At 31.8% G+C, this 12,591-nt stretch overlaps 1 protein-coding gene and 1 long non-coding RNA gene across 6 annotated transcripts in view; one reads left to right on the top strand and one right to left on the bottom strand.

Annotated features, from left to right (window-relative positions):
• Positions 1 to 12,591, bottom strand: part of Nbea (neurobeachin) — a 680,165-nt gene that overhangs the window by 443,192 nt on the left and 224,382 nt on the right. For all 3 annotated transcript variants that reach the window (XM_010623923.1, XM_010623924.1, XM_010623926.3), the window contains one exon: positions 9,893 to 10,020. In XM_010623923.1, the coding sequence (XP_010622225.1) occupies positions 9,893 to 10,020 (128 nt within the window). The remainder of the gene's footprint in view (positions 1 to 9,892; positions 10,021 to 12,591) is intronic.
• The window catches only part of LOC117284600, a 192,835-nt gene that overhangs the window by 38,844 nt on the left and 141,400 nt on the right, over positions 1 to 12,591 (top strand). The window lies entirely within an intron of this gene.

The raw sequence follows: 12,591 nt of genomic DNA, 5'->3' as shown, positions 1-12,591 counted from the left end.
GTAAATCTAAATGGTAATCTAACCCGAAAATCCCTCCATCATTTATCACATTATATATTTTTGCAGGGAAGAAAAAACTTTCCCTATTAATAACTAATAATTTGATACCATAATGATCAATTTACAAAAAGAGGAAAGAATAATTTATCTTTTTTCTAATTTATAACTGACCCAGTTTCCTATCATTCTCCAAATCTGACTAAATCATTATGTATACTATCATTATGGATGTATGTATTTAAACATATTCATGTGGTTACTATACCATAATATTTATACTTACTGATACTAAAGTTGCCCTATCTTTAGCCAACAGGAACATCTTCAAGTTACCTCCTAAGTTCTTTTGACAACTTTAATATTACCCTTCAGTAATGGTACTGCAAAATGTTTCTAGTGAATCACTAATATTTCCATAGTATTTATTTAATAATAAATTAAAATTATTTATTTTTCTAAGAAGTCTTTGTTTCTTTCCATGACTAATAATATTCAAAACTACAGTCTGGACTGTAAGTGTGCTCAGCACTACCAACTTGGTCACCGTGTAAAGGTTAAACATTAGGCAGAGTTACTAGTATATACTATACATATATTTAAAGTTTACATGGATATATGTTTGTGCATGCTAGTTCACAGGTATGCATAAGTGTACACTAATAATGTCCAATTCAAAATCTGAAATAAAAGCTTTTACTTAAACTTTTGTTTTACATCTGTATCTTTTCTTAAATTACCATACCAATTTTCAAGCATGAGATAAAATAATTACAACATTAATAACTACTAAGGTATTTTATTTTATAACATGCATATTTTATAAATATATCAATAATGCTTCTTCTAATATAACTGCTTCTTTTTTGCAGATTTCAGAACAGGTAACCATTGTATCTTATTTCCTCTTCCCTGTAATTCTCATTTAATCAGTGTTCCATGTACAACTATAGTTGATGATCATCTACATTTAAGTCAAGTGAGACCTCACCAATCAATTTGGTTGCCTGAGATTTATGCTACAATGTATTGTTCTGGAGGGGATAATGGAATAATATTCTGATTTCTTTCATATTAACAATTTGTTTGCAAATTGTATGTGTGAATCTGTATATTTATTTATATATATATACTTTCATCTTTTGTATCTTAAACATCCTATTCAGTTTTTTTCTGGTAGAAAATACATTGTCAAAAAGTATAGTGATAGTCTGATTTTTTTCACTCATAAATTAATCTGTGGTTTTACCTAAATATCTAAAACAGCTTTTTCTTTTTTTCTCATTGAGTTTACTGGTACTTTTTAAGTATACAGTAAGTACACTTACATTTACTGTTCAATATTGTACCTTTACATGACAGATCTTGGTTCTCATTTTTTCCCCATAACCTTACCCTCCCTTTATCCCCTCTACCCTTCTCTATTTACAAAGATTTTCTTTCCTTTTTTTGTTTTATCATGTTTTTTCTTTTCCCTTATTTCCTTTCCCCTATCTTTCCCACTTCCCTTACATCTTTAGCTCTTTTCCTCCTATTTCACATTGTCAATTATACAGTTTGGATCTTATTTACACTTTTAGTTTTTCATACCAGAGAAACTATTTGGTATTTACATGTGTCTTATTTATTTCACTTAAATGTATGGCCTCAATATGCATCCATTTTCCTATGAATGACTCTAGCTTCTCATTCTTTATGAGTAGTATTCCATTTTATAGAAAACCCACATCTTCTTTATCCAGTCTCCAACTGATGGGCGACTGGGCTATTTCCAAGTTTTAGCTATTACAAACTGTGCTGCTTTAAACATGGTATGTTTATATCACTGTTATGAATCTTTAAAATACTTTAATTTTACTAAGATGTATCTCAGTGTTGGCTATCTGGATTAATTTTTTTCAGGTAGTGAGTGTGCCCTCTAATATATATTTTCAACTCTCTTATTTAAACATTTCAGCAAAGTATCCTTGAATTTTGGGTCCTATTATTTTACTGGTTTTTGCTTTAGTTTTCTTTGTTGGAAGTCCTTACTATTTGTATCTTAGATGTTTTAAATTTATTCCTTTGTCTCATTTTTTGTTTCTTTAGTCATTAATATTTTGGTATTTATAATTTTTCTTTTTACTGTGTACTTCTCTTAGGGCCTTATGTATTGAATTTGTTCACTTATTTATTCTAATTTTCATTACTAAAATTATTTGCTATTTATTTCTAATTCTTAATTTTTATTATCAAATTTGTGAGGTTCTCTAAATTTGGATTTAAACCATTCTATCACATCCCACAAAAACTTTTAAACTTTTTTATGGTGTACATGTACTGTCTGAGAGAGTACTTTTCTATTCATTCTCATCTTCTTGAAGTAGTATCATTTTATGTAATACTGGTTTTCATGAACTTTTAGATAATTTTTAAATAGCCCTCTCCCCTCAGGTTCTGAAAATCTCTATTCTGTTGTTTTCATGTTATTATAGCACGGATCTTCAATGTCTCCCAAACACCCATATATTAAAGTCTTTGCCACCAGATCTTGGCACTACCTAGATGTAGTGGAACCTTTAGGAGGTGGGACCTAGTGAAAGGAAGTCAGGCTACTGGCAGGATGTCCTTTAAAGGGATGAAGGAAATGAGCTCCTTCCTGCTGCCTGACCTCTTTGCTTCCTGGCCACTATGAGGTAAGCACATCTCTTCTACCACATACTGTTCTTTATGATATGCTACCTCACCTAAAGCCCACAGGAACTGGGGCCAAGCAGCTGTGAGCTGAAACCTATGAAACTAGGAGCCAAATTATTTTGCTTATATCTTAGATATTTGTCACACTGACACAATGCAGACGAACATACATATAATTTAAAAATACGACCAACTACTTTCTAAGATTTACTAGCTTTGTTTCCCTTTCCCAGTTTTATTTTCACTTTCTTTGTTATTGGCTACTTTTGCCTTCTCTTCCTTAGTCCTGAGTAATATGAATTTCATGCACAAAATTTTCTCCTTAAAGTGGTACTGTTCTACAAGAGAATTTTAGTTGGTTAATTTCTCATAGGGTCTACATAGGATCGCTATCCCTTTGGAATCATCTGCTATTACTGTATATGAAAGATCTCTCTTTTAGCTGATGTACTCAAATTGGCCTTTTGGGTTTCGCAAATACTATTTGTAGACCAAATTTCTCAAATCCTTGCTTGCTCCCATCACATTGCTCCACACAGCATACCAGTCTTATATAGTTGTGGCTGGGTTTTCCCAACTCAGGCATACTATAATGTTCAATAGTATCCTCTGTTATCTAGTTTTCTTGTACATGTCCATTTGTTATTTTTGTCACTATTATTTCACCTTCTTTTGCTCTGTTTTTAGTGGACAAAATCAGGGGACATTTCAAAATGAAGCATCTTAACTAAGCTCACTTTACAGTAATTGTCTAGTTGTTGGAGGTAGAATTTTTAGTGGAGGTAGAAATTTCATACTCTGTATTTATCTTTTAAAAATTTCCAGTCCTGGAAACTACAAAGAATCTTTTTTTTTTTGGTACTGGGGATTGAACTCGGGTCCTTGCACTTGCAAGGGAGGCCACCGAACCGCTGAGCTAAGTCCCCGGCCCAAGAATCTTAAATATTATATGATTTTTATAAAATATTTAATGATGTCACTGAAAGTATAGATACTTTAGTGAAACTTCCTATACTGTTAAAAATGTTGTCAAAAATATATGTCAAAAATGTTTCAACTTACACATAGCTATTTTTAAAAAGGCAGCCTTAAGGCGGGGAATTAGCTCAGTGGTGCCGTGCCCATCTCACAAGCACAGGTCTTGAGTCCAAGCCCCGATAACCCCCCAAAAATGAGACCTCCTGTGTCATACCCAACCATACCCATCCCAACCTGACCACAGACTTGAAATTATTTTAATAGGAGCAAATACCTAGTTCATGGGGAACAAAATCTCAGTTCTAGCTGATACATTCAGATTCTCTCTTGATTAGTCATAACTATATTCAGATGATGAAAGATGTTTACATTATAAGATTATCCAAGCTGGACATGGTAATTCCAGCACTCTGGATGGCTGAGGAAGAACAATTATAAATTTCAGCCTAGTCTGAACAGCTCAGTAACATCCAGTCTCAAAAAATATGTGGCTCAGTGTGAAGACCCAGGGTTCAATCCTCAGTACTTAAAAAAACCTCATATTCAAAGCTGGATTTCTATAGTAGGCCACATTCTGATCAGTAGGCAAAGGGAGCTAGTTTGAGAGATGAGTGAAAAGTCTGAGGAGGTACAAAAAATGAATAAAAAAAAAGGAGGTTATGAAGTTGCTTTGAGTGTCAAAACTAGTAAGTAGGCTTGCTTAATGACACTCCTCTCTCATTCTCAGTCTGCATAAAGTCTGATTCTATTTCATTCCTATAATTGGACATTTAGGATACTTTGTGTTGTATACTCATCATAATTAAATTAGCTTAAATTTTTGTGAGGTTTCAATAAAACACAAAATAATGCTAAAAAATTATAAACAGTGGTTTCTCAAGGATACTCTATGCCATGGTGGCATAAGACATTGAAAAAAAGACACTTTCAATACTAACACACACAAACCTAAACATATCTCTACCGTGGGTGACTACTTCAGGCTTCCTCAATGGAAATGTTCAAGATCTATTCTACTTCCTAATATTCAGCACCCAATCTAAAGCTGACCTTACTTCTTTAAATCCAATTTTTGTTTTTTAATTTTGGTAAGAGGGACTGAACTCAGGGCCTTGTGCTTGTGAGGCAGAAGTCAGAATCACTGAGCTAAATCCCCAGCTCTAAACCAAAATTTTAAATTAAGTTCTGTTCAGCTCTTTTTCAAAGAAATTCCACTGTTTTACTGAAGTGGATTCTTTGATCTTGCAGCAAGTCATATAAATCTAAAAATTCTGAACTACATGTAGTTTTGGCATTTTTGGGTGTAGGTTTTGATACCTATACATATACCTACTATAAGTAATTTTTATATATTATGTAGCAAATTAAAGAATGTGAATTTTTAGAGAAGTTCAGTAAACTACAAATAATTACTATATTTACAAATCTGAATTATTACTAAGAAAAACACACACCAAAAGCTATCTCCAAAAAACAAATGTTAATGATTGATCTTAAAAAATTGAATTACACTGCTCCAGGATCATATAATATTAAATGGCAAAGAAAATAATAGATAAAATTTTAATAACGAAAGGTTATTATTTTAGCTTGTATTTTAAAGAAAATGGACAATAACAACTACCAATGACTATTCTGAGAAAAATCTTAATCAGTTACACATGTACATTAAGAAAAACTGAATATAAAGCTTCAAATAAAGATGTCATTCAAATACTATATTATGACAATTTTAAATTGCCTCTTTTGTTAAAACATAAAAAAGTATATTCAGCTACCTAAACTAAATTTCATTCCTACCATACACACATGTAAGATGAAGTCAAAAGCAAGGAGAGTTACTTAAAGGAACTATTTCTTAAATAGAAATACCATATTCAGCAGCCACAATGAAGCTATATTCCTTACGTAAATATCTGGGATGGGTTCTTCACAACAATTTGACAGTTTTTCTTCTCAGGACAGAGAACAGCATAACAGTAAAAGAAAGGAAATGGAGAGAGAAAAAAAGAAAGTATGAGCAAGAATACATATTTAAGAATGATAATATATGTCTGGAGATGTATCTCAGTAGCACAGCACTTCCTAGCAGGCCGAAAGTTCTGGGTTCCAAGCCCAGTACTAACACAGCAAACAGAAAGAGAAGAGAGGAAAAGGAGGGGAAAGGGGAGAGAAAGGGGAGAGAGGCAACAAATCAGACTGGGTGGGGGAGCTAGAGAAGGAAAGAGCTTGATTTCTATTGGCTAGTGTAGAGAACAACATAGAACAAAACTTGGATGAGGATAATACAAACTCATGGGTATAGAAAGCTGATCAGTACAGGGGATTCTCCTACACAGAACCTGACATTTTATCTACTGTCTCTTATTTTGGAATTTTACCAAAATTACCAGGAAAAAAAGCAATGTTTGGACCAGGGATTTGGCTCAGTTGTTCTGCAACCTGCCTTGAAAGCTCAAGGTGCTGAGTGTGATCCCCTCCCCAAAAGCAATGTTCTGCCTGGGATTTAGCTCAGTGGTACCAGAAGGTCCAGAGATCAATCCCTGGAATCCCCCCCAAATAAATAAAATAAAATAACGCAATGTTCTATTCAAGTGCATGGGAAAAATGCATAACATTCATTATTTTATACAGTCTAAGCTAGTCAATAGCAATATAAGGTATTTCTTAATTACCAGTAAAATATAATTTTATTAATAATGTACTAATAAAATGCCATAGAATAAAAGGTGTTAATTTGGCTTATAACCCTAAAACAGGACTGAAACAATGAGTATAATTTTGGAGAGGAAAAAAGGGAAAAGGATTCTTTGCAAAAGGAAGAGTTGTATAAAAGCAAGGAAAAGTGACTGTGCATAACCTGTTTATATGTTCAGGAATGTATTCTATGGCACAAGAATGGAGACTAGTTGGACATGGAGAGGAAGGTTATAATTAAATTCTCAGAGCTAATGAAAGTTTCTAGACTTTTGGATTGTATGGATTAACAAAAAATTGGAGGAACATATCTTAAGGTTGTCAAATTCTACTTCATTAAGTAATAGGACTTAAAAAATAAAACTCATAACCCAAAATGTACCATTTGTGATCATCCTTTTATGAAGAAATGTCATTTAATTATCAGGAAGGAATGACATAAATATTCAATCTAATTAGTTTAAAAATTAGATAAAGTACTTTATAAGTATAGAAGAGTTACAAGTTAAAACTGTAATCAGCCAGAGGAACACAAAATAAACAGAATATATGACATGTCCTATTTCAGTTTTAACATAATATTCTTTTTAAAGATCCAAGTGGTCCTTTATGCAATGATACCAGTATAGCCACACTGTTTATTTTCAATTCAATCTAGAATATCTGAGGTAAATTTAGAGAAGACTAAGAAAAATGGCTCTCAATTATTCAGCCATTTCTCTTACTTCTACTTCGTTTTGATAAGAAATGCTGAAAAAAAGGTTTAGAGGTGTGGCCATGGAAAATTCTGGAAAGCAGGCAATAAATGAGGAACCTGACTATCCAACACAGGTAAGCTGGGTGGTGTCTACAAGTAAGTCGTTAGAACCTAAAATTGTCATCGACAGTCGCATAGGAAAAGTAATAAAAGTCTTTGTAGCTTAATCTAATTTTACCTCTCATTTGTTATATCAGAAAACCTACTGAAGAATTTATGACAGCTTTAATAACAGTATAGAATCTATTACTAACATTATTAACTTAATACCTTATTTTATTTTGAGTACACAATATTTATAAATTTTTATAAATTTCAGGAAAAGATACACAGAAATAAAGAAAAAAGGCTTTTATGTAACAGAATGAAGAAACTTAAGAATAATTTTCAATTAAAGTTTAGTGAGTTTTTTAAATTATAAAAGTAGCATATGTTACAGAATAGCGTAAAAATACAAACAGCAAGCATTCTCACTCCTCAGTAACATGAGTTAAAAGTACAATGAAATCATAGTAATTTTTTTAAACATTAAATGATTTTTATTTAAAATTTATTTAAATGATATTTTTCCAAGCAAAAGAAACTCAAAAGAACCCCCCAAAACCTAGTACTCTTTGAAATTATAATTGCGAGGCTTCTACTTTTAGGTAACATATTTTTTGCTATCTTGAAAGGTTTTTAAACATAGCTTGATATAATGTTTGTAACTTTAATAATATTTGGAGAACTAAGTTCTAAATTTATATCGTTTTCAAATATTATTAATCTTCACCAATTATAACTATTCTCATCAAGTAATTAAGTTGAAGGAGAATTAAAGAAAACCTCCATTTTAACCTCAAATTTTTGCATTATTATTAATGTTGATAATGAAATAAATAGGTTCATGGCCAGGAATTTAACTCAGTGGTTCCCCTGCCTGCCTGGCAAGAGCAAGGACCTGAGTTCGATCCCTGGTATAAAAAATAAAATAAAATAAATAAAATAAATAAAAAGGTTCATTTGGAGAAAAAGGTATTTGAGAGAGAGGTAAATTTTGCCTTAAATAAATTTCAGTTCTCAGTGGAGTATCTGGTTTGAGATGCTCATTTTAGGTAGCTCAAATCTGTCTGGATTTCAAAATATGGCTTGCGCTGTTAATAAAGTAGAATCAGAAAACACAAACTAACCTTTCAAAATATATAAAGATAAGGGAGAGACTTTAGGAGTAGGAAAAATAGAAGGTATACGTAACTTCTTCTGAACGAATTAGTGGGGTATATCCTCTCAAAAGTGACCAGGAAGCCATCTAGCCACACTTCCCAGTGCTGAATATCGAATTTTAATTACAGGCTTTTGTTGTTTTCTCATTAGACTAATCTCCTTAAAGGTAATGATCATATCTTTTAAATCATGACACTAAGTATCCAAATATTTCTTCTTATCTGAGTATATTGGGAATACACAATTTTGCTTAACAGTTACATACATCTAAACAAAGCTATTTAAATTATAGGTACAATTTGTGGTCAAGGAATAATTAAGTTTTCAACAACGTTTTTTAAAGTTTGTCTTTAATTAGTGTGATTCTTCTCAAATATCATTCTTCAGAATATTTTCATTTTGTAGATGCAAGTAATAATGAAACCAGTGACAAAAGTAGCATCCAGAGTGACATTCCCACTCTTCTCTACAGCAACTTCTCCATACCAACTAAGCCAAAGGCAAAAGTGCCTTTACATTGAGGCCCAATGTCTACCACACTCCTGGTTCACTCTGCTCAAAATGCCACAAAGTGCTAGAATTTTCCTGTTTGTGTTTAAAAAATTTTATATGCATTATATAACTTAATTCTTGCAATAACATTTGAGGGCTATCACTGACTCCATTTTATGAAAAGGAAACTAAGGTTCAGAGTGACAAAGTAATTCATAAAAGCCAGAGTATCTCCGAGGAACTAGGAATCAAATTCTGTGGGTTCCCATAGGCTAAACTACTGATTATAACTGTCTTCTCTCAAAGAAATATTATGTAGAACCAGAGGAAACAATGAGAGACCAGGCACCAGAAAACTTCCTTCTAAAATAGAAAGTGAAAAGCTACAAGAGTATAAAAGTCTGCTAAACCCATGGACTACACAAAATGGCACCCAAAGCAACTGTTCATCTATAGGATCATCTTGATATTAATTAGCCCTTTCTGAAGTTCATAAATAAAAACTTTTTAAAGAAATAAAATATCATTTAGCCATGTTTTTCAAAGCCACTTTGGAATGTGTATGTTAAATCTTTAGTACAGTGAATTAATCTTTGCTTCCTCACACAACTAAAGTTGCTAATGGGCAGAAGACAACAGTGTCATCAACTTCTAGTTCAGTATTTCCTCATGTTTTTAATGTCTTTTCAGTTAGTGATTCTTATATGACAAATACTATATGAGTTATAAGAAAATTTACCTAAAAGAAGTATGTTTCTGAGTTCAAAGGAAATTTTAGAGATCATTGCTTAGTAAACAAACTATCCTAATGACAGAATAAATAGCAGCCCTGAGAAGACTGGGATTAGAAAAGCTGGAGTTCCTCATTCCAATACCTTTTACAAGTTCATTTTCAAAATTCTGTCAGTCACAGGCACTGCCTATGCAAAACGTCATTTTAAAAATGTGTAAAAAGAAAGCATATATTGAAAGTCTTTTATTAAAAACTGTGGATGAAATATGTTTACATATATTCTTCTAGAAGCACAAACTATGCCATGATTAATAGATACATTATAGGAAACTAAAGAAATTAGAATAAAGAAATCATACCTTCTATCAATAGCTCTTGTCCATGACTGCCAAGAAGTGTACGAGATAGGAATGGGGCAAAGTCTACAAAAATTTCACGAAGAAGAGGAGCAACTTTTTCTAAAGCTCTTTCAAGTTTTGCAGTGATGCTGTTGAAATTAAGACATAAAGACTAATAAATATAATTCAATATCAAATATCAAATAAACTTTACTTCTAACAAAATTTTTAAAAGTCATAAAAGTCCAATTCTAGCTCACTGGAATAATAACAAGCTCCATGTAGAAGGGACACTGCAGTTTTACATACTATTTGTTATAAGGCCAGTCAAAAGATGTATTTAAGTTAGAATGAATATGCTGTGAAAAGGAATCAGAGTTCTGACATTTGAAAAGACCAAAGACTGCCCATAGCTTTAGGATTCCCTGGAAAATGAGATCTTATGAGTTTCATATATCTATCCATTAAAAAAATCGTTGTGAACACATACCACGTCACCTTGCCAGTTACAGACAATTTAACCCTTGCTCTCAAGAAGGTAGTTCCTGCGAAGTTGGACACATAATAACTGGAATTCATTTGAACAGTTTTGCCAAAGTAGGTATTTACCATTTCAGTAAGCCCACTTTGATCAATTCCTACATTATTATTTGTATTTTTCACTACTGAATTTTAAGTTGATGGCTTTACATAAGTACTTTTTGGAATTCTTGAAATACTTTGAATGTTACATGAAAAGAAGGTGAAGAAAATATTTTTGGTTATGTAAGTGAATAATTTCATAACAAATATACTTCTTTTAGGACTGTTTTGGAAGACAGATTCTACTGGAATTTTGGGTCTGCTACAAGCTTAGAAAAACAAAGATATTTGTAGAATAATTTGTAATGGAGTACCACTACTTAAAACTCAACTCTAGCATCTTTTGCATTTTTTAAAGAAGATCTATAAAAAAAATCAAAGAATAATGTAGAATAGTGGCTTTCTGTACTTAAAAACAGCATGTTTTGAATCTCTGGACAATAAAAACCTGATGATTAGCCCTTCCATTTAACTTTGTCTTCTGTCTGGGTAAATAGCTTTAGAAAAAGAAAAAAAAAAAAACTTTGAGAAAGTAGGGTTTAGTCACTTCTGCATATGCTTAAGTATTCAGGAGAAACAATTTTAGGCAAGCAAAAGCATTTTGGATGAGGCTTGGCAGAGTTAATGAGGACATGAGATTTCAAAGGTCTGCCTACTCTTATTTCTGAAACTGAAAGACAATAGTTCTCAAACTATTTGTGGATCAGAATCACCTGGCAGCCTATTGAATATGCTTCTAGGCCCCATCCCAGTTGTTGATGTTCTGAAAACACGCCCTTCAAGCAAACCCTCAGGGGTGATGCTGATGTGCTGATCCAGGACACTTTGAGAATAATCTAGTGAGAGTACTATTTCCTATCACTCAATGTTAATTTTAAAGCTAGCAAAAATAGGCTACCTTAAGTCATAGAATAATAAAAATCAGAGTAAATTTTCTAACTTTTAGTGAGCAACAGCAGAGCTTCTTTTTTGTATCTACTAGTTCATTCTTTCTAATTTCACGGATCAGAGTATGTCCTCTGACTTTCCAGCTAAACTAATTACATCTATGAAAGAATAGTAGGAATTAAAAAGTGAGTTTAAGAAAAATCCAGCTATTATTAATAGTTTTGAAAGCTAAATTGTGACTGAAGCATGGATATTTATCTTTAAGATTAATAAATGGGAGTAAAATTACTTCAGAGAAATTCTGCATGCTTATAGTTCCATATCATAATTACAGGACTATGTTTATCTGTAGTATATTCTAATTAAAGCCACAGATCACTTTTTTCCCTAGTTTCAGGTCCCCATCCTGCTTTTACAGGTTTGTGAATAATTTAGAAGTTTGAGAATTACAAAAATGCTGTTATTAGTAATTAAGTTAATTCTCAGATTTTTCAATTAATTTAAACTGATTATTTTTGTATTTTTGGATGTGTAAATATACACTAATTACAAATTACTTTAACTTCAGGGTAATGGATAAAAACATTTCTTAGAGATTCAATTCCTACAAAAGATTTTTTTTTGCCTACTTTTCTTATAAAATGTAATGGAATATTACATGCTACATATGACATTGCAATGATTTTAATCTTCTAATGAGATGAAACAATTTAATATGCTACTCAGCAAGAGTTCAAGGATTTTAAATGCAGAAAACCACTATAAATAATATCTCTAGGTTTCTTTATCAAGAAACAAAATACACTGAGTGGAAAAATTTCATTGTCAAATTGTAAAGTGAAAAAACAGTTTGTAGTTATGGTTGCTAATATTTACAGATTCCTCCAATGTATTTCAAAGGACAGCAAATAGTATGAAAAGTATGTGAACTTCATCATTATCTAATTTTAAATTATCAAATAACTTCAGTTTATAGACCCTACTTTACTATCTGGCAAATAAAGTTTACCAAAGCTTCTTTCCCTTTTACATATATATTTATTGTTATTTTGTTATCTCAGTTTCTTTCTCAGAGAAACAGTGTAAAACTTCTTATTCAATCCTATGGCATATACGAAAAATTTTTGTTAGCATGTAAAAAATGAATTAAAACCATGTTAACATAAGAGACTTCACGGCTTAAATCCTATAAAAATAGATTTTTCTCTCTGAAATAAGGAACATACAGCAACCACAAGAAAGATCTTTGG

This window comes from Fukomys damarensis, unplaced genomic scaffold (genome assembly GCF_012274545.1).
Source record: "Fukomys damarensis isolate Sample0158 unplaced genomic scaffold, DMR_v1.0_HiC HiC_scaffold_38, whole genome shotgun sequence".
Taxonomy (NCBI): Eukaryota; Metazoa; Chordata; class Mammalia; order Rodentia; family Bathyergidae; genus Fukomys; species Fukomys damarensis.
This window is presented reverse-complemented; position numbering and strand designations above follow the sequence as displayed.